Source organism: Trachemys scripta, chromosome 23 (genome assembly GCF_013100865.1).
Source record: "Trachemys scripta elegans isolate TJP31775 chromosome 23, CAS_Tse_1.0, whole genome shotgun sequence".
Lineage (NCBI taxonomy): Eukaryota > Metazoa > Chordata > Testudines > Emydidae > Trachemys > Trachemys scripta.
In genome coordinates, this window is record NC_048320.1 from 11,874,826 (window position 1) to 11,894,565 (window position 19,740).

Below are 19,740 nucleotides of genomic sequence, written 5' to 3' on the forward strand. Positions count from 1 at the left end.
AAAAAAAAAAGATAAAGCCGCGATCGGCGGCACTTCGGCGGCAGCTCTACCGCACCACTTCATTCTTCGGCGGCAATTCGGCGGCCGGTCCTTCCCGCCGAGAGGGACTGAGGGACCCGTCGCCGAATTGCCACCGAAGACCCGGACGTGCTGCCCCTTCCCATTGGCCGCCCCAAGCACCTGCTTCCTGTGCTGGTGCCTGGAGCCGGCTCTGGGTGGGTGTGATGAAGTGGGCGGGTTTCTTGGTTTTTTTCTTGTTTTTTTCAATGGTTTGCATGCAGAGGGGGTGGGACTCAGTTTCCCTGGTGTTACTGGTTTAACGAGGTGATGGGGGAGGACCAGCGGTGACCGGACCAGCCGGTTCCAGCCAGAGGGTCCAGAGGATGGAAGAGAGGAAAGCAGTCCCAGGTGACCTGTTTACCTGGATAGAAGGCAATGGACAGAGGCGGGGCTTGGGGGAGGTGATATTAGAGGCCCAGCTGGGAAGCAGGGGCCTTGGGACTGGAGAGGGGGAGCAGGCAGAGCCCACTTGGATGCAGGGGACACTGGGATATGCTGTGCTGAGGGAGGCCAGGCCTGAGGCCCCTGAGAGTTTCCTGTGCTGTGTTCAGACGCGCAATAAACCCTCCTGTTTTGCGCTGGCTGAGAGTCACTCCGGTCTAGAGAACAGGGGGCATTATTTTCTCTGGGAGTGGAGGCCCTGGGGATCCGGAGTGAGTGGACTCACTGAGGGGGCCCACGGCGAGAGACAGGCGCACTAAGGCTCAGAGAGGTGAGGTTCCAGGAGGTGGAGGGGCTTAACCCCGAGAGAGAGTGGACCCCCGAGAAGGGCTGTCTCACTGAAGGGGGTTCCCCCCAGGGACCGCACGGGGCCACGAGTGGGCACGACTTGGGAGGCCGTGACAGTGTGGATGGCTCTGGCCTTGGCAAAGCGGGGAGGCTGGATTGTCAGGGGGGCTGCAGGTCGGGAGTGAGGGGCCTGGGCAGAGTGTGTGCATGGTGCCTTCCTGTGCCATGGCCTAACCAGAACAACGCTTAACGCCCACCAGTCTATCGGACATGGTGCATCCCGGCACGGCTCAGCCCCGTACCTGACTCACATGACCCCTGCGAGAGAGGCGGGGATTAGCTCTGTTTTACGCTGGGGCACCTGAGATCACTCAGCGGCAGAGCCAGGATTACCCAGAGCTCCCCGTCCTGGAACCAGGAAGATTTAAAAAACCAACCAACCCGAGAGCCCCTTGCAGAGTGGCTTGGTCCAGGGCAGGGAGTATGCCCTGAGTGCCCAGACAGCTCTCTGAACACCCAGTGTCCGTAGGCCCCCATGGCTCTGCCAGCCAACCCGGCTGCACTGGGAAGCCATTTTCCCCTGGCAGATCAGAGGGGCCAGCGCCACTCTCCGGCTGCTGGAGAGATTTTTAGGACCACTAAGCACTGAAATGAAGGCTGCTTTGCATGGCCTGCTGCCTTCTCCCCCGCCATCCCCTGCAGAGCCAGGCTACAATTAGGGTGAAAACCGGCCCTGACTCCTTGGAGGCGAGCGACTGAGGCAAATTACCCTGGAAATCGATTCCAATTGATCAGGCACGAGGAAAGCAATAACTGCCCCCCATGCGGCACCGAATCAATGCGCCCTGTTACATGGCGGGAGCAGGGCTGGGAGGACAACCTGGGGGGGCAGCGTGAGGAGCAACGGAGGGCAGGAGCGACAGGGCAGGTGTGCTTGAACTTGGCTAGAAGTATTGTCCCCCCACCTGCCTTTGGATTAGTCTGGCGGGATGGCTGACGGGGGGCAGGCCTGCAGCAGCGTGAGCAGCTCTGGATATGGGGCGTGGAAAAGGGGCGGAGCAGAGGTAATACAGTGCCGTGAGCCGCAGCACCAGGGTGGGGATGGGGAAACTGGGCATGGGCATGGGGAGGGGGTCAAATCAAAGCAAAGGTACCCATGACGGTGGTAGCGAAAACACTGAGCTCAGAGCACGGCCCCTCCTCTTGGCCCTTTCCATTCCGTCACCCGGAGACACAATGCACACAGGGCCTGGCCACACTGCAGCTTAGCCCGGGCTGTGACTTGGGTTTGAGCCCAAGCGCCCCTTCTGTCCACACACAAATCGGTCTGACCGGGGGCAGCGAGCACTCGGGACACAGTCTTAGAATGGTGCTAGAGGGGCGGGCCAGAGCCTGAGTCCTGCTGTGACACAGGTCCAAGCCCTGTCATTTTGTAGTGTGGACGCAGCTCAAGCCACAGACGTGAGTCAGAAGGTCTGCGCACTGCAATCCGGACCCGTTAGTGCGGCTGTGAGACCCGGGCCCAGCCATGGCAAGCCCACGTTTACACTGCAGTGCGGACGCTCAAGCACGGCTTGGAAACAGAGTCCACAAGCCTGGGTCTCACAGACTGAGGTTTACAATTCCAGCTGGTCTCCTTGGCCTGAGACTGTCTGCGTGGGCCTCCCAGCCGGACAGACCGGGGTGGCCACCGCTTACCTCTAATCAGAAACACCTGGCAGTACCAGCGGAGCCCACAGGCCGAAATGCGCATGGCTAATCAGTGATCTGAGGGCACATTTCCCCCCTTCCCTGCCCCCACTGGGGAGCTGAAGTCCCAGGAGGAGGTGGGAAGGAGCGTGTGGGAAGCAGAGAGCTGTGATTGAAATGCCCTGGGAAGGAGGGGGTGATGGCTGGGGGGCAGGGAGAAAAGGCAATCTACACCTTTATCCCCCCTTGAAACACCCCGAGACGTCTAACCAGAGGACTGAGTTAGAGACGCTGCAGCAGGACAGCGAGTGCCTCACCTGCTCCTCTCTAGCCACCCCATCCATGCTTCCATGAGTGGCCCTATCTGGCTGCAGGGGGGCTCATACGCCTTTGCAGCAAAGCAGGGAAGAGCGGGTTTGAACACCTGGTAGGTGGGAATACGTGCGAGTGCACGAGTGTCTGGGTCCCCAAGCGCGTGAGAATCCCACGTCACAAGGAAAGCACGAGGGTGAAAGCAGCCTGCAGAGAGGGGGTGTTCACAATTCCTAGTGAGAAGGAATCCAGACCTCAGAGCAAAGCTGAGGCCCCCCAAGCAGGGGGAAAGGAAGGGGGCAGGGGCCACAAACCCACGTACAGAGCCCGATCCCACCGCCATATCGCACACAGAACTCCATTTAAAATCTATGCCTGAGCGACCCTGTGGTGGGACAGCTGCCCCACACAGGCAGAAGAAGGGTTAAAGCCGCCTTGGGGAGGCGGTGCAGAACCCAGGCAATCAGAAGAAGGGTTATTGAGCCAGCCAATAGGGAGAAGGCTCAGTGGAGCAGCCAATCCGGGCCAGTCTGGCCCATATAAAAAGGGCTGCTGGGCAGCCCATGGGCAGTCTCTCCCTGGAGGCCAAGGGAGGAGGATGACTAGCTGCCCTGTAGGAGGGTTGAGAGAGGCAGCACCATGGACAGAGCAGTGCTGGGCAGGGGAGAGGGCGCTCCAGATGAGGGCCGCCAGACTCAGGCCCTGATACAAAGGCAGAGAAGGTGCTGGGGCTCTGAGGAAGTGGCCCCGGGGAAACAGATGGCGGAGTCGGAGGAGGGGCCGTATGTGGCTGCCGGCTATAGGGTCCCTGGGCTAGGACCCAGAGTAGCAAGTGGGCCTGGGTCCTGTCCCTGCCTTTGCCCCCCCCCACTTGCCTCCGAGGGGAGTGTTGGGTCCCCCAGCAAGGGGGAGAGAAGGGAGTGGGGTACAACTGGAGGGCTGTGTCCAGAAGAGGATGCTGTGGTCTGGGGAGTGACGTGGGTCCTAGAGGTGGAGGCGAGAGTGCCGATGGGCGACACAACACTAGGTGAGGGTGCTCTGGAGAAATGAGAGCTAATTCCCAGGATGGCCAGCAGGAGGCGTCGCGGTAGTGAGTCCTGCCCCGTTACAGACCCCCTGACCAGACCCCTGGACAAAGTCCTTTTGCATCTACTTTACAAATCGGAGCATTTTAGGGTGGCCGCCTGGCCCCACCGAGGTCAGAGGAAGCTTTGCTGTCTGTTGCAGATTGACAGGGTACCTCCAGTAATACACAAGTCCCATGAAGCGCTCCCTATGGAACTCCATCACTCCCACCATTCCCACCAGTTTGGATCTGGTCCATGCCATCTCTACCGAAACCTGGGCTGGATCCAGCTAGGGTTCGAGCTTCCTTTCAGAAACCAGGCAGGCAGGGAATGCTGGTGGCCCCTCTGATTCACCTGTAAAATGGTCTGACACTAAACACTCTGGGGGAGTTGAGAGGCCTGATTCACCCCTGGGGAAGGTCTGTCTGTCTGGTTATCATTCATTTTTCATCAGCTCATCTTTAAAACACAGGCTTTGGGGGGAGGGGCTGGTCCAGGCAGGGGCACTGCCAACATTAGGGGGTTGGGGGCCTGGAGTAATCCGGGCTTCTACCGTGCCCTTCATCTCATGATCTCTAAGGGACTGACAAGCTTCTATAAATGAGGTTGGTATTATCCCCTTCCTAGCAGTGGGGAAACTGAGGCACGGAGCGGTAAGTGACTTGGCTGACGTCGCAGAGCGAGTCAGTGGCACAGGTGAGACCAGAATGCCAGTTTCCTGGATCCCATTCTCTGCTCGAGCTGCTAACCCCCTTGGCTGCTCTCTAACAGCCCTGCCTCTCCTGAGGCGGATCTGGAATCGAGTGTGGAGCTGCTTTAAAAAAAAAAAACGAAGGGAAATTTACTGAGAGTCCCTGCAGGGGAACGGGGAGTCCAGAACAGCCACACTAAACGCCACAAGGGCTGCTGATGGCAAGCACATCCGGACTGGCTGTGGCTGAATGGGAACTGAGGCATCCGGATTGCTGCTGGGAACTTAGCCGGATCAGCCCCCTCGAAGAGCTGACGGGATGCGCCGTATCTCGCCATGGCAGGGCAGGGCCTTTGCATTGCTCTGCCTCCAGCCCGATTAGCAGAGGCTGCCGGGCGGGCGAGGAAAAGACAAGAGGGATCAAAAGAGCAGAGATGACAGAGCAGGGGAGGGAGGAGGCGGGAGGGCTGGAGAGGACGCACACAGAGATGGAAAATCCATTCCCGACAGGGCCATTCCTTCCCCTAAGGACACTCTGACCGAGCGGAGTCACTAACGGGAGCCAGGCCGCTGTCCCTGTTCCAGTGCAAAGAAAAATGGGACCAACCAGGGGCTGGCTGCCTCTACCCCGGATGCCAGCGGTACTGGGACACGCTACAGACTCACAAGCACCTCTCACCAACCTCCAGCTGGCCTCAGGGGAGAGGGGGCAGCTTGTTGTTTCTATTACGGTAGCAACTCAGGTTTCCCGTCCGGGAGCCGGGCCCCATTGTGTCTGCGTGCGCACAAAGGCACCCCTGCCCCAGAGAGCTCTGAGTCGAAGCTGGGGACACAACGCAACGGGAATAAACAGGCCAAGCAGGGAGGAGTCAGCAGTCACCGGCCTCCTCAGGAGCGAAGGGAAGGTGTCACAGCACAGCAGCGCTTGAAGCCTTTATAAGAGGGCATTTGGATCTAGCCAAGACCTTTGAAATCCCTTGTTCCCATGAGGCCCTCACAAGCATTCCTGGAGTTTAGCCTCACAGCGTTGCTACCAGGTATTATGCCCATTTCACAGTGGGAGAACAGAGGCCCAGGGTCGATGAAGTGATATGCCCGAGGTCACAAGGAGAGGCACTGAATTGATCCCAAGTTCCTGGCCAGGGCCCTACTCCCACGACCATCCTCTGTCCCTGCTGGCATGATCTTCCCGAGCACGGATGGGAGGCGTGGGAGAAGCAGACAAGCGAGTGATGGAGGCCGGCAGATAAGCGAGGGCATGAGGCGGCGATCGCATGGCAAGAAATGAAATGTGAAGAGCAGGGCAGGGTGAGGTGAGCAGTTAACGTCAAGGCAGGAAGCCAGCACTCGCAGGGAACGGGTGCTTGGAGACGTCTCCTCCACAGCATGGCGGGCTTCCCCCCTCTGATGGGGAAGGTGGTTTTCCGCACCGGGTTAGGAGCGTTTCTTTTTTGTCCAAATGCACTTGGTGCAAATTTTTCAGGCCAGCTAATCACGTCCCCTAATCCACGGCCGTCAGCGCAATCACGCTAACCGCTCACGCGCTGACAGCCGCCTGGCAGCAGCTTGACGAGGGGGCTCTGACCGCACAGCTGCACTTCATCAAAAGCAAATGCATCTGCAAGCAAGGACTAACAAATCTACGTACCCAGAGAGAGCTTAGGGCCAACGGAGCCAGCTTCTCTATTCCACGAGAGCCAGCCCTCTGGGTCTCAAGCCGGGCAAGGAGGTGGACTTGTGGTAAGGCACCGAATGAGGACACGGGAGATTTGGGTTCAGTTTCGTGGCTCTTCCAGATACTTCCCCTATGACCTTGGGCAAGTGACATTGGGGGAGGTTTGCAAGAGATCTCAGCTCCCAGGGAAACGCCAAAATAAGTGGGCAGGTTTGCAAGAGCTCAGCACGTCAGGAGCGGAGGAACCCCTCTGAAACCTGACCAGCAGCGTCACGGCGGGTGGCGCTGGGTGTGGCGCTCTTACGGAAAACCTGGCCCTGATTTAGGTGCCCAGATGGGAGCCGAGCTCTTCTGAATATCTGGGCTCAAGGGCGGGTGCTGCTGTCTGAGCACTTGGAAATGCAGCCCGGGATTCCTTTGACAACCTGGCCACTTGTCTCTGACCCCCCCAGTGAGGATAAGTAGCTTTCCTTCCTCCCACCCTTTCTCTAGTGAGACCGTACGCTCCTTGGGGCAGGAACTGCCTCTTACGACGTGTCTATGCAGCACCCTGCACAACGGGGCCCTGATCTCAGTTGGGCTCTTCTAGGCCCTACCATAATACAAATAATGAGATGAGGAAACAGCATCGCTCAGTGGCTAGGGCACGGGGCTTGGAGACTGGGCAAGCTCTGCTACTGCCTTGCTACGTGACCCTGGGAAGTCACTTCACTGCTGGGTACCTCTGTTTCTCCATCAGTAAAATGGGGAGTGGAGGGAGGGCAGGAGAGGCCTGGTTTTAGATGGGGGATGAGCTCGGCACTGGTACAGAAAGGAGTGGGCAGAACTGGCTCCGGTTTACAGGGGGGAGCCGGCAGGTTGGGGTGGCTTTGCTGCCTACATGCTGTTATACTGGGATGATTTAGTTGGGGATTGGTCCTGCTTTGAGCAGGGGGTTGGACTAGATGACCTCCTGAGGAGGTCGGCGATCGCACAGCAAGAAATTCAATGTGAAAGGCAGGGCATGGCGAGCTGAAGAAGGGGCTTAACGTCAAGACAGGAAGCCAGCGCTCGTAGGGAGGCGAGTCTAAATGGTGGTGGAGATAGCACTGTGGAACCATGGAGGTGATGGTCTCTCCCTGCCCTCCTCCAGACATACACCCGCTTCAGGAACGCCTTGCAGACACGTTTTTCCCCCTCATGTCCCCGATGCCGCAACGCCACCTTGCCATGCAACTCTATGACCCGTTGCAATGGCCATCAAAAGTGGTGACCCCTCCTGGGCCAGTCTGACCCCCTTCACCGAGAGCAATCCATGATGGAACCCATGGGAACTTTCCCACGGGTGCAGACATTGCTTGCTATCCATTATGCACACCAGCCAGCTGTCTGGAGCAGCCAGCAAGCCTGAAGAACTGCTCTGAGATCAATGCACTCTCGCGCGCGCTCTCAGATGCTAGCGAAAAGCCTGTCCCGGTGGCATGTAGCCCTTGAGCTCGCAAAGGGCTCCTATGAACAACGCTGCTACCAAAAGCAGATCTTGTCCCTCCTTATATCTGCCATCCCTGATGATCAGCTCTTAACGAGAGGGGACAACGGCTCCTTCCAGCATTTAATAACCCTCGCTGCAGGGGACAGCAGAGGGGAAGGTGCATGATTAGAAGCTAAAACCAAACCGAATCCACCTGGCTCTGGACCCGCGTCCTTCCCCCCCAGCTGCAATTAGAAGATGTCCAGCCAGCTAGGTTTATCCAAGCAAAAGAAGGACAAAGGCAACTGCGCCTGCCTCCCCCTTACTCGCCTAGCAGAGCAGTAGACGCCCCAGGACAGAGCCAGCCCCGTTTGGAATCGCACGTGGTACGATCTTTGCTGCTATCTGCTGGCTCTGAGCTCACCTTGGGCTGTCAGTTTCACCTGGGCGCTTCCAGAGGCCTCCTCCCCCACAGCTGAGCTTTCCCCAGAACTTCCTCTGCCCCCAGCCTCACGAAATGTAACTTTGCTGCAGGCCGAGGAAAGGTTAAAAACCGGGGAGTGTTTAGTCTTGAGAAAAGACGACGGAAGGGGGCCGTGATACCATCCTGCCGCTGTGTCAAGGGCTGGGAACTGCGCTCGGTGGTTCTCCATGTCCACTACACAAACCTCAGCGACGCTTCGGAGGACGCGCCGCAGGGATGCATGGGGCTGAAGAGGAACCAGGAGACGGCTCCCGGGCAAGACTCCAAACTGTGCGACAAACACACAGGCCTTTCGTCGCATATGTTTAAACCAAATTAAATATGGTTTTACTAATCGCCTGGCATTTAAAGCAACACGCCATCTCTGTCAAGTTAAATCTAAGGAGACATCTCGAGGTCCATTAGCTGTTTATGTTAATTAACGACAGGAGCGGTTCATTATTAAACATGTATTCATGGGAAGCGACCAGCGAGGTGGACTGTCACAAACCTGATTACATGGGCACTGACCTCGATCAAGTGCATGCCCGGGAATCGGGCGGCGTTTAACCACACGGCGATTGTCACGTTCAATCGACATCCAGATCCTCAGCCTTGGAGAAAGTCAGGTGGGAGGGCACGAGCCGGCCTTCCTCGCCGGTCAATGCAGGACGGAGCCAGTCCAGAAGCCAGGCTCCCGCCGGACTCCAGTCCCCTTTCCCGTCGCTGAGCTAGAGACGGGGGATCTGCCAGGCTGGCCCGGGTGTTTGCGAGGTTGTCTCCATGGCTGCCGGTTGCTGCCCCACTTTCCCTGCCAGAGTCCATGGCATGCTTTCGACTCCCGGCCAGCCCTTCTGCTCACATCCTCTCCTTGCCCAGGAACTTTTCCCCTCTGCCCCGTTAGATTCCCCTGCTGCGTCTCTCTTTCTCCCGGTCGTTTCAAAGCTCCCTCTGTTTCTTTGGGTATTTTTTTTTTCCTTCTCAAATGTCAGTGTGTTCCGTCGAACGAGTCACGCGGACTGGGTGCCAGGCGTCCATGCACACCCATGCCCTGGCCTCCCGCTGCCTGCGTGCCCAGAGCCTCGCCACCCCCTGGCCAACAGCGGGGAGCTCTGTGCGCTAGGAACGGGAGCGCGGTTACCCAGGCGGCGCTGATTGCATTCAAGGCTGGCTCTGTGCTCTTAAAGACACAGTCCCCGCAGGCCTGCAGAACCCTGCTCTCCAGCTGAGCTCCAGCCTGGCCCCTCGGGAGACAGGTCTGGGGAGGGGCAGTGGGGCTGGGGGGAGAAGTGCCCTGTTTTCCCGCTCTGTCACAGCCGTGCAAAGCTCCTCTCTCTCCCTCACACGCTTGGCGTGGGCAGGCCCAGCCGGAAACCCCTGCTCCAAACAAGGGCAAGGGCAGATCCTGACCCGGCCTTCGTGGCGTGACCCCCTCCCAGGCTGAAACAATTCACTGCAGAGATCAGGGCCAAGAAGCTGCCCGTGAGCCCTGGGGGCTGAGTCTCACGAGGCTGCGGTGCTGGGGGAGCTCCCATTGCTAGGGGCCGCCGGCCCTCCATGATTCTGCAGCTGTGCGCGCTGTCACCGGCTGAGTCTTGCCACTGCATGTGCTGGAGGCGGCAGAAGGGATAATCCTACACCCAGGCTCATGGCAACCTGATGCGCTTCCTCCACAGCCTGCCTCTGCCCCCCCCCCCCCCGGAGGGAAGTGAACGACAATACTTTGCCCGCAGCAGATCCCAGCTGAAATCTCAAAGCACTTCCCAAATATTAATCCTCAGGTCACTCCTCGGGGGGGGGATTATCCCCATTGTCCAGATGGGGAAACTGAGGCATAGAGAAAGTGACTTGGCCAAGGTCACACGGTAGATCAGTGGCAGAGCCGGGAATGGAAACCCTGGAGTCCTGTCGTCTAGTCAGTTCCGTATTCACTTGAACTCGCTGCCTCCCCTGTACAAACTATCCCCCCTCTCACACTGAGTCAATTCACATCCTACCACACCAGGATTTTTCTCTCTATTGACATTACAGGGATGTCCAGAGGCGCGAGCTGTGCTCAGCATCCCATTGTGCTAGGGGCTGTACAAACACACAAGAAACGGTCCCCGTCCCACAGACCTTACAGTCTAAACAGACACAACCACAGGGTGAGAGAAAGGAAGGATCATTATCCTCATTTTACAGTGGGGGAAACTGAGACACGGAGACTCAGTGACTCGCCCTGGGGGCAAAGGCAGGCATTGAACCTCCATTTCCCAAGGACCAGCCCTGCCCCATAACCACAAGACCATTTTTCCCCTCGAGAGCCCTTTTCCCCCAAAGCAAGCCAGGTCCAATTCTCTTACACCATGGCTCTGTCCTGCACAGGAGAACCAGACTGGCCCTTCACCACAACAAGGCTACAGCCTCCCAACCATGCCCGTTCCCCGATACACCCCTCCACAAACCAGTTTCCCTATTCTCCCCATCCCCCAACAAACCTGGCTACTTTTCCCAGGGCCGCTCTCTCTCCCCGGGGCCTTTCCAGACAGGCCTGTTAAGTGACAAGTGGCCCCTTTCCACAGGTCGGGCCACGTCCTCTGCGTTTGCTCATGCACTTTCTGCTGTATCTGTTGGGTGCAGCCGGAGAACGCTGAGCCTCCACCCAGGGGCATTGCAGGTGCCCAGCACTGTCATCATATTAAGTCCCCAAACTGCGGTTGCTACCCTTTGTGGCCACCGCAGGTCCCCGCCGCTTTTGGGCACAGTTAGCCTGGCCGGATCCCAGTTCGGATCCCGGCGTTCTGCCTCACTAACCCTCTCGCTCCCCATAGTTTCAGCTCAGTGCAGTACCTTCCTTCATGTACTGCCCTGAAGTGCGTTCCCCTGGGGTGTTAATCAGCTGCTGTGCTCCACACCCGAGGCGGCTGCATGTCAGCGGCAGGTGAACTAGGCCAGGCCCGACAAGATGGAAGCCTTAGGAGCTGGGACTCCTGGGTTCTGTTCCCAGCGCTGCTCCTCACTTGCCTTCAGCAAGTGATTTAAAGGCCTCTTGGGGCCTTTCCCCCCTCTGCAAACTGGGGGTAACGCTCAGAGGTCCATTGGAGGACTTGGTGAATTCACCTTTGTGACGTGCTCCTTGGAGGACCGAGCCTTTGGTCTCGCTCAGCCCTCCCACCAAGCAGGCCCAACTCGCGGGGCTGAAACTGCTCTGATGGGTTATCAGAGTGCCAAGTCCCGAGGCCCTTATTAGGTACGTCTACATGGCAAGCAGCAGCGAGCCCCAGAGGGAGCCCAGGTCCACAGACTTGGGTCTGCTATGCAGACGGGTGGGCTGGGGCTCTGTAGCCGAGGGAGCGGGGTGGGCTTCACAGCCCAAGGTCCAGTCCCAGACGCAACATCTACGCGGCTTTTCTTTGCGTCGCATTGCAGGCCCCTGAGCCCGGCTCTGTGGACCTGGCTCTGTGACCTGCTGCAGGCTGTAGACATGCCCGCTGTGTCTTTGAATGAGGCCCAGTCCCCAGGGAGGTTCTGCTGGAGTCAAGGCAGCAGGATCGGCGCTCTGACCGCCAAAGCACCCTGGGATCCTTGGGGCAGGGCCACCACGCATTATCAAGCTGTTCTCACATCATTCTGTGGGCTCTGCAGAAAAACAGGGGGAGGCGAAGCACGCGGGTGGGGACGGAGTGACAGGCAGGCAACGCCACCTGCTTGTTGGCTCTGCCATCCGTTCAGCAGATGCCTCGGTGCCAAGGACAGATGGCGGAGGGCACAGCCCTTCATCGGAATGCCCACAGGCCCAGGGCTCTGCGGGGATCTTCTTGTTCTGGAGTGGCCCCAACTCACAAATGGATGGAGCACAGACGTGGGCACGGCCAGGACGGCCCTCAGGGTTACATCCAGGGCCAGCGACCCCCGGGCTGCTCTGGCTCACCCAGGAGAAGCACATTCAGTCTCTCCAGGCCAGGTCGGCCGGCTGTGGGGGGCTTCGGAGTTTAGTGTGGGGGAGAGGAGCAGGGTAATGAGGACCCTGGAGGAGCCAAAGCAAACTGCTGGTTCCCCAGGCCCCAATTGCCCAACACCAGCTAATCACCCCTTTTCCTGCCCCCTTGCAAATGCCCTCCAGTCGCAGACACGTCCAAGCAGAGCGCACGGGTCCGGGTGGCGCTGTGCTGAGGATTGGGGCCGGCCAGGGCAGGGCAGACGGCTGCCCAGAGTCAGTGCCAATTCCCTTTGCCAAGCTGGGCAACGGGGCCAGTTCATGCCCAACATATCTGGAAACGGTGGAGGTGCAGCAGCAGGCCTGGGAGAGCTGTGAGCACCAGGCAGCAAGACCAGGGTAGCCTCCCTGGCATGGAGTCCAGAGCCCAACGGCAGGCGGGCGGGCGGGCGGGCTCCCAGTCTGAGCCAGGCTCTGCTCCCATTGGCACTGCCAAGCTTTTCCACATACCGAGGGAGGGGGAGAGGGAATGACTCCCACGCGCCCTTGTGAATCCTGTGAACTCCACGACTTGTCTGCTCCTCCTCCCCCACCACGGGCATGCTCTGCCCCCACCATGTGCCCCCCCCCCCTGAGGGTGTCCCCCCCCCCCTACCAGGCCTCCCTGCCTCCCCCCACACATTTACAACCCCACCACTGAGGGGCTCTCCCCATTCAACCGGGATAAAACAGACTCCAAACGAAGCCCCGGATCGGAATGGCCACAAGCCTTGGGAGCGTTTGAATTGGATCAGAACGCAGCAGCCTGGCCCCATCTCTGCCTGAACCGGGGAGGGCACCCAGCCCATCCAACCCCCCCCCCTCCACTGCCCATCTCAACCCCCGGTGCTTCAGGCCATTCTACTTATGGGCACAGGACCCCTTGCCTGGGAGGGGGAAACACGCCCAGGGAGCAGAGCTGGTTGGGGAGCTTCTGGAGAAGGTAGATCTCTAGGGCTGGTGGGCTGGGGCGCACGGGCAGGACCGTAGCTGCTCCCAGGGGGTGAGAAGACGCTTGTTCGACTAATCCCCGTCTCGCATTCAGGCCTGTCAGCGCCAAGGCTCCCAAAGCGCTTTGCAAACCGGGCACAGAAACATCTCGTCCCCTGCCACAGAAGCGCAGTCACCAGCCCCACTCCTGGCAGCAGCCCAGGGACGTGGCAGGCCTGACCTGTCGTAGTCCATGGGGTCTGACGAGATCACAGCAGGAGGGTCTTTCTACACCAGGGTCTCCTCCCCTTCTCCCCGGATTGCCTGGGAAATCTCCACACACCCCCGTAGCAGCGGGGGGGGAGCTGCTCAGTGATGTTAAGTGAATTAAAATAATCATCATCATTAATAAAATCCAGCCAAAGACCCGAGCAGCAGCAGCCGCGACTCCAGCAGAGCACAGAAGCCACATGCCCACGCTCGCACACACACTTCACGCAGGCGAAGGAACAGACACGAGTTGAATGACGACCTGCTGAAAGGATCAAATCGCCGGATGAAAACAAAGCGGCCTCAGCATCTCTCTAAAAACCAGTTTGCGCGGATTTAAAACCCGCCGAAGGGCCCTTTGCTGATCAGCTAGCCGGGAGCTGATTAAGCAGCCTCTGTTCAGACAGCGCTCACCTGCTCGGAGGTGGCCTTTTAACGTGGTTTGGTTCTGCTTCCCTTTACCGTGTCCGCCTCTCACTTCCCTGTCCAAGCCCTGCCCCGGGGGAAAGGGGGAGGCTGCCAGTTCAGTGGCGAGCGTGGCAGGGTTTGCACACTCCCTGGGTGCACCCGACCACGTGGCGTGCACTGAAAGACAATCCACGGCAGAGAAATCCACAGATAACAGGCTTATGATTCTGCGGCCACTTCTCCTGCTTCTCTCTGTAGCCTTCTGCCTCCGTCTCACTCTCCCTGGTGTGCTCTTAGCCGGCTCCCCATTCCCCCCTCACCCGATAACCTCTGTCTCCTCTTTCCCACCCCTTCCCCTCTTCCCTCTGTGTCTGCACCCCGCGGACGGTGGAAGCAGAGAGGCATGCCGCTGCGGCTGGAAATCTATCCCTGTGTTTCTAGGACTGGGCAGAGGTCTGGCAAACCAGCCCCTTTCCCCTAACCCCCTCCTCAGCTTTCTGACTCAGGGCAAAGCCTGAGACAATCGGCGGAGTTAAAACGACCTCCAAAAGAAGCCTGGCTCGCTTTGCACCCGGGGGGCGTGCTGCCGAGCAGTGTACAGAGGTGCTGTTCGCAGAACCTGCTCTGGAAGGATCAGGCACGCTTATCTCAGGGGAAAAGCAAGGCCACATTGGTAGAACTGTATCCTGAATCCTATCCTACAACTCTGCTCTTAGCCTAGATTGTCACCTAGAGAACCCAGGGCTGAAATGAGTGAGTTGCACTTTATAGCAGAGTGTCTTTCCGCCAGAGACCTCAAGGTGAGTTGCACGTTAGGTGGGAAAAACAAGGCTCAAAGAGCTATTTGCCCGAGACCAGCCAGCGTCTCAGTGGGAATAGAACCCAGGAGTCCTGACTCCAAGCCCCCACCTTCTCGCCTTGCTGAACTCAGCGGCGTTTGAAATCAGTGACCCTCGTGTGGGAATCGTGTAGTCACCAGTTGCGGTGCTAGCTGAACGCTTGTTAGACTGTACGCTCTCTGGGGCAGGGATGTCTCTTCTCTGTACAGCGCCTAGCACAAGCGGGTCCTGTTCTCCGCCGGTCCCTAGCCAATACCGTAATGACCAGGATTAGTAGCAATAAGAGAGCGTCTGCATCGCACCTGCCATACGATTACTCCACACATGGTCCTCACCCGACCACTCCTGCTTCCATCCGGACAATGTCCTGAGCCGTGCTGACGGTCAAACTATTGAATTCTGTAAGCAGCGGGGACTCGTGCTGAGCGAGGGGGGAAGGAAAAAGGAAGGGGGATCCCTGCCTTCTAGAGAGGAACGGTGCCAGGTGTAGAACTGAACAGCTCGAAGGCTTTGAACTGCAATCGTGGTTTCACTGCCAGGGGACCCAAACCAGCACGGGGATGAGTCATTGTTGGCACAGACAATGGCAGCGTTTTTAATATCCGCCAACCCCCATTTCAGTGCAGGGTCTGGCTTAGCCGAGGACTCCACGGGACACAGGCGGTTTCCCCTTCTCCTTGGTGAGGCAGCATGATCATGTGGCGAGGGTGCTGGGCTGGGAATCCAGACAGTTGGGTTCTCTCACCAGCTTGCCTTCTTATGTGTATTGGGCAAGTCATTTTCCCTCCCCCCTTTGTCTCTCTCGTCTCTTAAGGGCCCGGCCTGTCTCTCGCAATGCATTTGTACAGTGACTATTATGGGCTGTATTTCGGAAGTGCCCAGAGGACCTAGTAGAGATCAGGGCCTCAGCACGAACGCGTAGGAAGAGGCAGCCCCTGCCCTGACGAGCTTACAGATGAGACAGCCCCCCTTCCAGCCCGCTAGACTAACGCGGGGGAAGCCACCAGGGCATCACACTGCAGAGCTGAGGCTCTGTCCCTGAGACTCCACACCGCAGCTGGAGTTCCTAGGTGTTACAGTAAAGGATCTACGCCATCATGTGCCAGCAATGCCCCTCTGCCATGTGCATTGGCCGAACCGGACAGTCCCTACGCAATAGAATCCATGGACACAAATCAGACATCAGGAATCATAACATTCAAAAACCAGTCGGAGAACACTTCCATCTCCCTGGACACTCAATAACAGACCGCAAAGTGGCAATTCTTCCACAAAAAAACTTCAAACACAGACTCCAACGAGAAACTGCAGAACTGGAATTAATTTGCAAACTGGACACCATCAAATTAGGCCTGAATAAAGACTGAGAGTGGATGGGTCACTACAAAAACTGAAAATTTCCCCCTACTGTTACTCACACCTTCTTGTCAACTGTTTGAAATGGGCCACCTGGATTACCACTACAAAAGTGATTTTCCTCCTGTTGATGAGAGCTCACTTCCACTTTAATTGAATTGTCTCGTTAGAACTGACCCCCCCACACACTTGGTAAGGCAACTCCCATCTTTTCATGTACTGTGTATATATATTCTGCCTACTGTATTTTCCACTCCATGCATCTGATGAAGTGGGTTCTAGCTCACGAAAGCTTATGCTTGAATAAATGTGTTAGTCTCTAAGGTGCCACAAGGACTCCTCGTTGTTTTTGTAAAGGAACTGTAGAAGCAGATGTTGGCTGCTGGGCCAGTGTCTATTGCAGGACAGCAAATCTTAGGCTCTTCTCCACCTCCAACCTGTGGGGCCGCCCCATGGTCTAGCGCTTAGTGCCCAGGGGATGGAAGCTGGGGCTTTCCACAGGCGCCTTCGAAACTCGGCTGGCTTATGATACAACCTCCGACGACTCGCTCAACCTCCGTGTGCCCTAGTCTCACCCTAGCTAGAAACCTGGGTCAGACCCTGCCCGCCCCGCAGCATAGGCACCTCACTAGAAACCAAATGCAGCCTCCGAGCTAGGGAAGGGAGCACGGGAGGCTGCCTGTGGGGTGGGGCTCGCCCTCATGCAACTCCTCCTCCCACCATCGCTTTTTGACTGAGTTTCAAATTCCTCCTGGCCGGTTGCTTCCTCCGCCTCATTGGCTTCATCATCCTTCCCACACCATCGGCTGCCAGCAGGCACGGGGATTACCTGGAAGCGTCTCTGGGCCCACTGCTTCCCCTGGAGTCCTGCTCTCTTCCCCCGGACACGCTTCCGGAGCCAGACCCTTCCCAGAGACTAGCATCTTCTGGGTCGCTTACAAGGCGCCACCACGCAGCGAAGTCCTCTGCTTATTGATTTCTCTGAGCAGTGACCTGCTTTCCTCTCCGGAGATGGAGGGGGGTGCAGTGCTGGGGGGGGGGGGATAAAGAGACTGGAAGTGAAGCTGATGGTTGCTGGGGGGGAGGATGGGGAATGGTGGAAGGAGGAGGATGAAGGGAGGGGAATTTCATGGCCGGGGGAGAGATGCAGGGGCGGAGACAAGGCCCTTTGCAATGTGTCTCTCCTCTGTTCTGTGGCCCTGGGGGCCGGTGTCGCTTCTGGAGCAGTTCACACCTGTCCTGCGGTCCCTTTGCACTGGCCTAGCTGGTGTATAGGAACTGCCAGGCTTAACTTTAACCTCCGTAAAGAGAACAATCAGCGTCCCGCGCTCCTTACGGATATGTCGCTGGCTCCACCCTGCGTCCTGCCCGGCTGCACACGCCTGGGGGCCAGGCTCTGCCGCTTCCCGTGTTTGGAGAGCAAAGGCCTCTGCTGGAGGATTCCCTCTCACGGTGGCCGGAGGTCTCTCCCGAACTCAGCTGTCTCCCAGCAGTCCTGGCTGCCGCTCTGGGATACGCGAAGAGGGATTTTACAGCTAACGGGCTGGCTGAGTGTCCATCGAAGGGAGCTCCTCCCCCGCCCCTCATGTATTACACGCTCCATTCAGGGTAGAGGCCAGGTTACTCAGCCCACTAACAATTGTATTTTGAGAGCATCGTCCAAGTTGCTCTCATGTCTCACGTTAATATCTGAGCACCCCGCGATCTTTAACACACTGACTGATGGGAGGCAAGGAGGTGCTGTTATCCCCATTCTATAGATGGGAAACCGAGGGGGAGAGACTAAGTGGCTTGCTCGAGGCCACATGTGACGTCTGTAGCAGAGCCGGGAACTGAATGCAGGATCCACCCTGGTCCCCGAACCACTGGACTAACCTTTCGGCCTGACTGGCAGCGCTGAAAATCAAAACCCTGCAGTTCCCCACAGAGCAGGTACAACACAGGCAGCACCAGGGCTGGCTTCTGCCTGCCAACATGTCTCCGTCCTGAGCACCTTTAGGAGTCATTTCAACCTCCATGGCTCAGTCAGTCCATGCCCTCTCCAGGGACGCTGCCAGAGTGAGTGACAAACTGCCCTGAGAACTTCCAACTTCTTGCCTTAGAGATCCGTGGGAACAGCTGACAAAGCTACCCTAGAACAAAATGTGAACTCCCCTCCAAGCTACCCCTTGCAGGCGCTTGTTGGCTGGGTAGCCATCTAGACAAGGGACATCGTTATGGTATCGCTTGTGTTCTAGTCGCGCTTACAGATGTCAACCGTGATCAGGATGCTGGCACTAACCCTGCTTAACGCCATGTGCGGACACGCTTATTCTGGGTGTCTTGTTCCAGTTTAGCTTAACTCGCCTTCCCATCCCCATTTTACAGATGGGGAACAGGCCCCCAGAGATCAAGTGGGACCTGCCCAAGGGCACACAGGGTGTTGGTGGCAGAATTAGGAAATGAACACAGATCTCCAGAGCCCACGTGCCGCGCCGTAACCACATGACCACCCGGTCTCTCTGCCTTGGCACCCACCCCAGCTCTGCCCACCTCGCTAGCATGGCTATGCCGACTGGTGGGGGGGCAGCGAGGGGGAGGGGCTGCTGTGAGGGGGCACATCTTTCCGGCTCCCAGAGGGATGGCAAAGCCACTGCTTCCTGCAAACCTGCTATGGAGCTGGCAGGGAGGTAAAGAGAAAACATCCCACCAAGATGCTAGACGCTTGGGACCAAGCTGAAGCAAGCCCCTCCTGGCAACCAAGCATGCACAGGGGCCATTAAAGAAGATCCGAGATGAGGCAGTCAGCGAGGTGGAAAGAAGCGAGAAACAGCCCATCTTCCGTGCACACAGCAAGCCTGTTCTTTCGGCGACGTTTTGCCCTAGCCGGGGACGCGGTCAGCCTGGGAGATGAGCCATGTGCAAACAAGGTGGTCTCCTGGGAGAGGCCGGTAAAAAGCAGCAAACCCATCAGGGTTTCCTCTCTGCATTTGCACTTGCATTACCAGACATGGCTTTGCTCTCAGCCTCAATCCAAAGGGCTTGTTCCAGACGGCGGCGGACTCTAAACGCCCTGCATCTCTGGGGCGCAAGGGAGAATGGTGTACAATACCTTTCGCTTTGCTCGTGGGGAACGGGGAGCCATTATTGGTAACTGGATGGTGTTAGCTGGTCGGGATCAGCTGATCCGGGGCTTCCTTTGGATGCTGAAGAAACAAGTCCACCCCCCTCCCCTCAGCTCAACTCTCCGGCTTGGGCCACCTCTCACAGCGTTGGCAGGTAGGAGTAACGCTACCTTTCCTGGCAGTGTAGGCTAGAGGACGGGGCTCCTGCCTGGAGCGGATTCAGGACCCCTGGCTTGCTGCCTGACCTTGGGAAAGTCACTTCGTCTCTCTCTGTTTCCTTTCCCTTTGTCTGTTTCAACTGTGAGCACAAGGGCTGGTTCTCACCACGTGTCCGCACCGCCCCTCGCACAAGGAGGCTGCAATCGGAGTTGGGCCTCTGGGTACCACTGCAATATAAAGGCCATCTCGTTATATTTCCTCAGCATCTCTTGTCCCAACATTGTACACTCTTCAAGGCAAGAGATGTGCCTTCGTTTGTGATCACACAGCGCCTACCATCGGGCTCCGCCCAGAGTTGCAGGTGCTCCACACCACTCAGGATACACAGCGGATTGGCTGATGTATGTTGGTGTATATGAGGCACCAAGAGCACCCTGCATGTTACCGAAACTGGAGTCAGGGACCCTCTTCTCCCACAATGAAGTGCAGCTACCTCTGGGGTAGAACACAGCTGCCATTCAGCAGTGCACAGCAACGGTCGGTTAATAGCTCCAGCAGCGGAGAATAACCACCAGATCCC

The 19,740-nt window shown here is 57.8% G+C and overlaps 1 protein-coding gene across 6 annotated transcripts in view; it reads right to left on the reverse strand.

Annotated features, from left to right (window-relative positions):
* SRCIN1 (SRC kinase signaling inhibitor 1) overlaps positions 1 to 19,740 on the reverse strand; it is a 176,137-nt gene that overhangs the window by 113,400 nt on the left and 42,997 nt on the right. For 4 of the 6 annotated variants that reach the window (XM_034755730.1, XM_034755734.1, XM_034755733.1 and 1 more), the window contains exon 1: positions 8,668 to 9,259. The exons of 1 other annotated variant lie outside the window; for it this stretch is intronic. In XM_034755730.1, coding sequence (XP_034611621.1) covers positions 8,668 to 8,737 — 70 coding nt within the window. In that variant the 5' untranslated portion in view covers positions 8,738 to 9,259. Of the gene's footprint in view, positions 1 to 8,667; positions 9,261 to 19,740 lie in introns of those variants that run through there. One more of the 6 variants, XM_034755735.1, reaches the window with a different exon arrangement.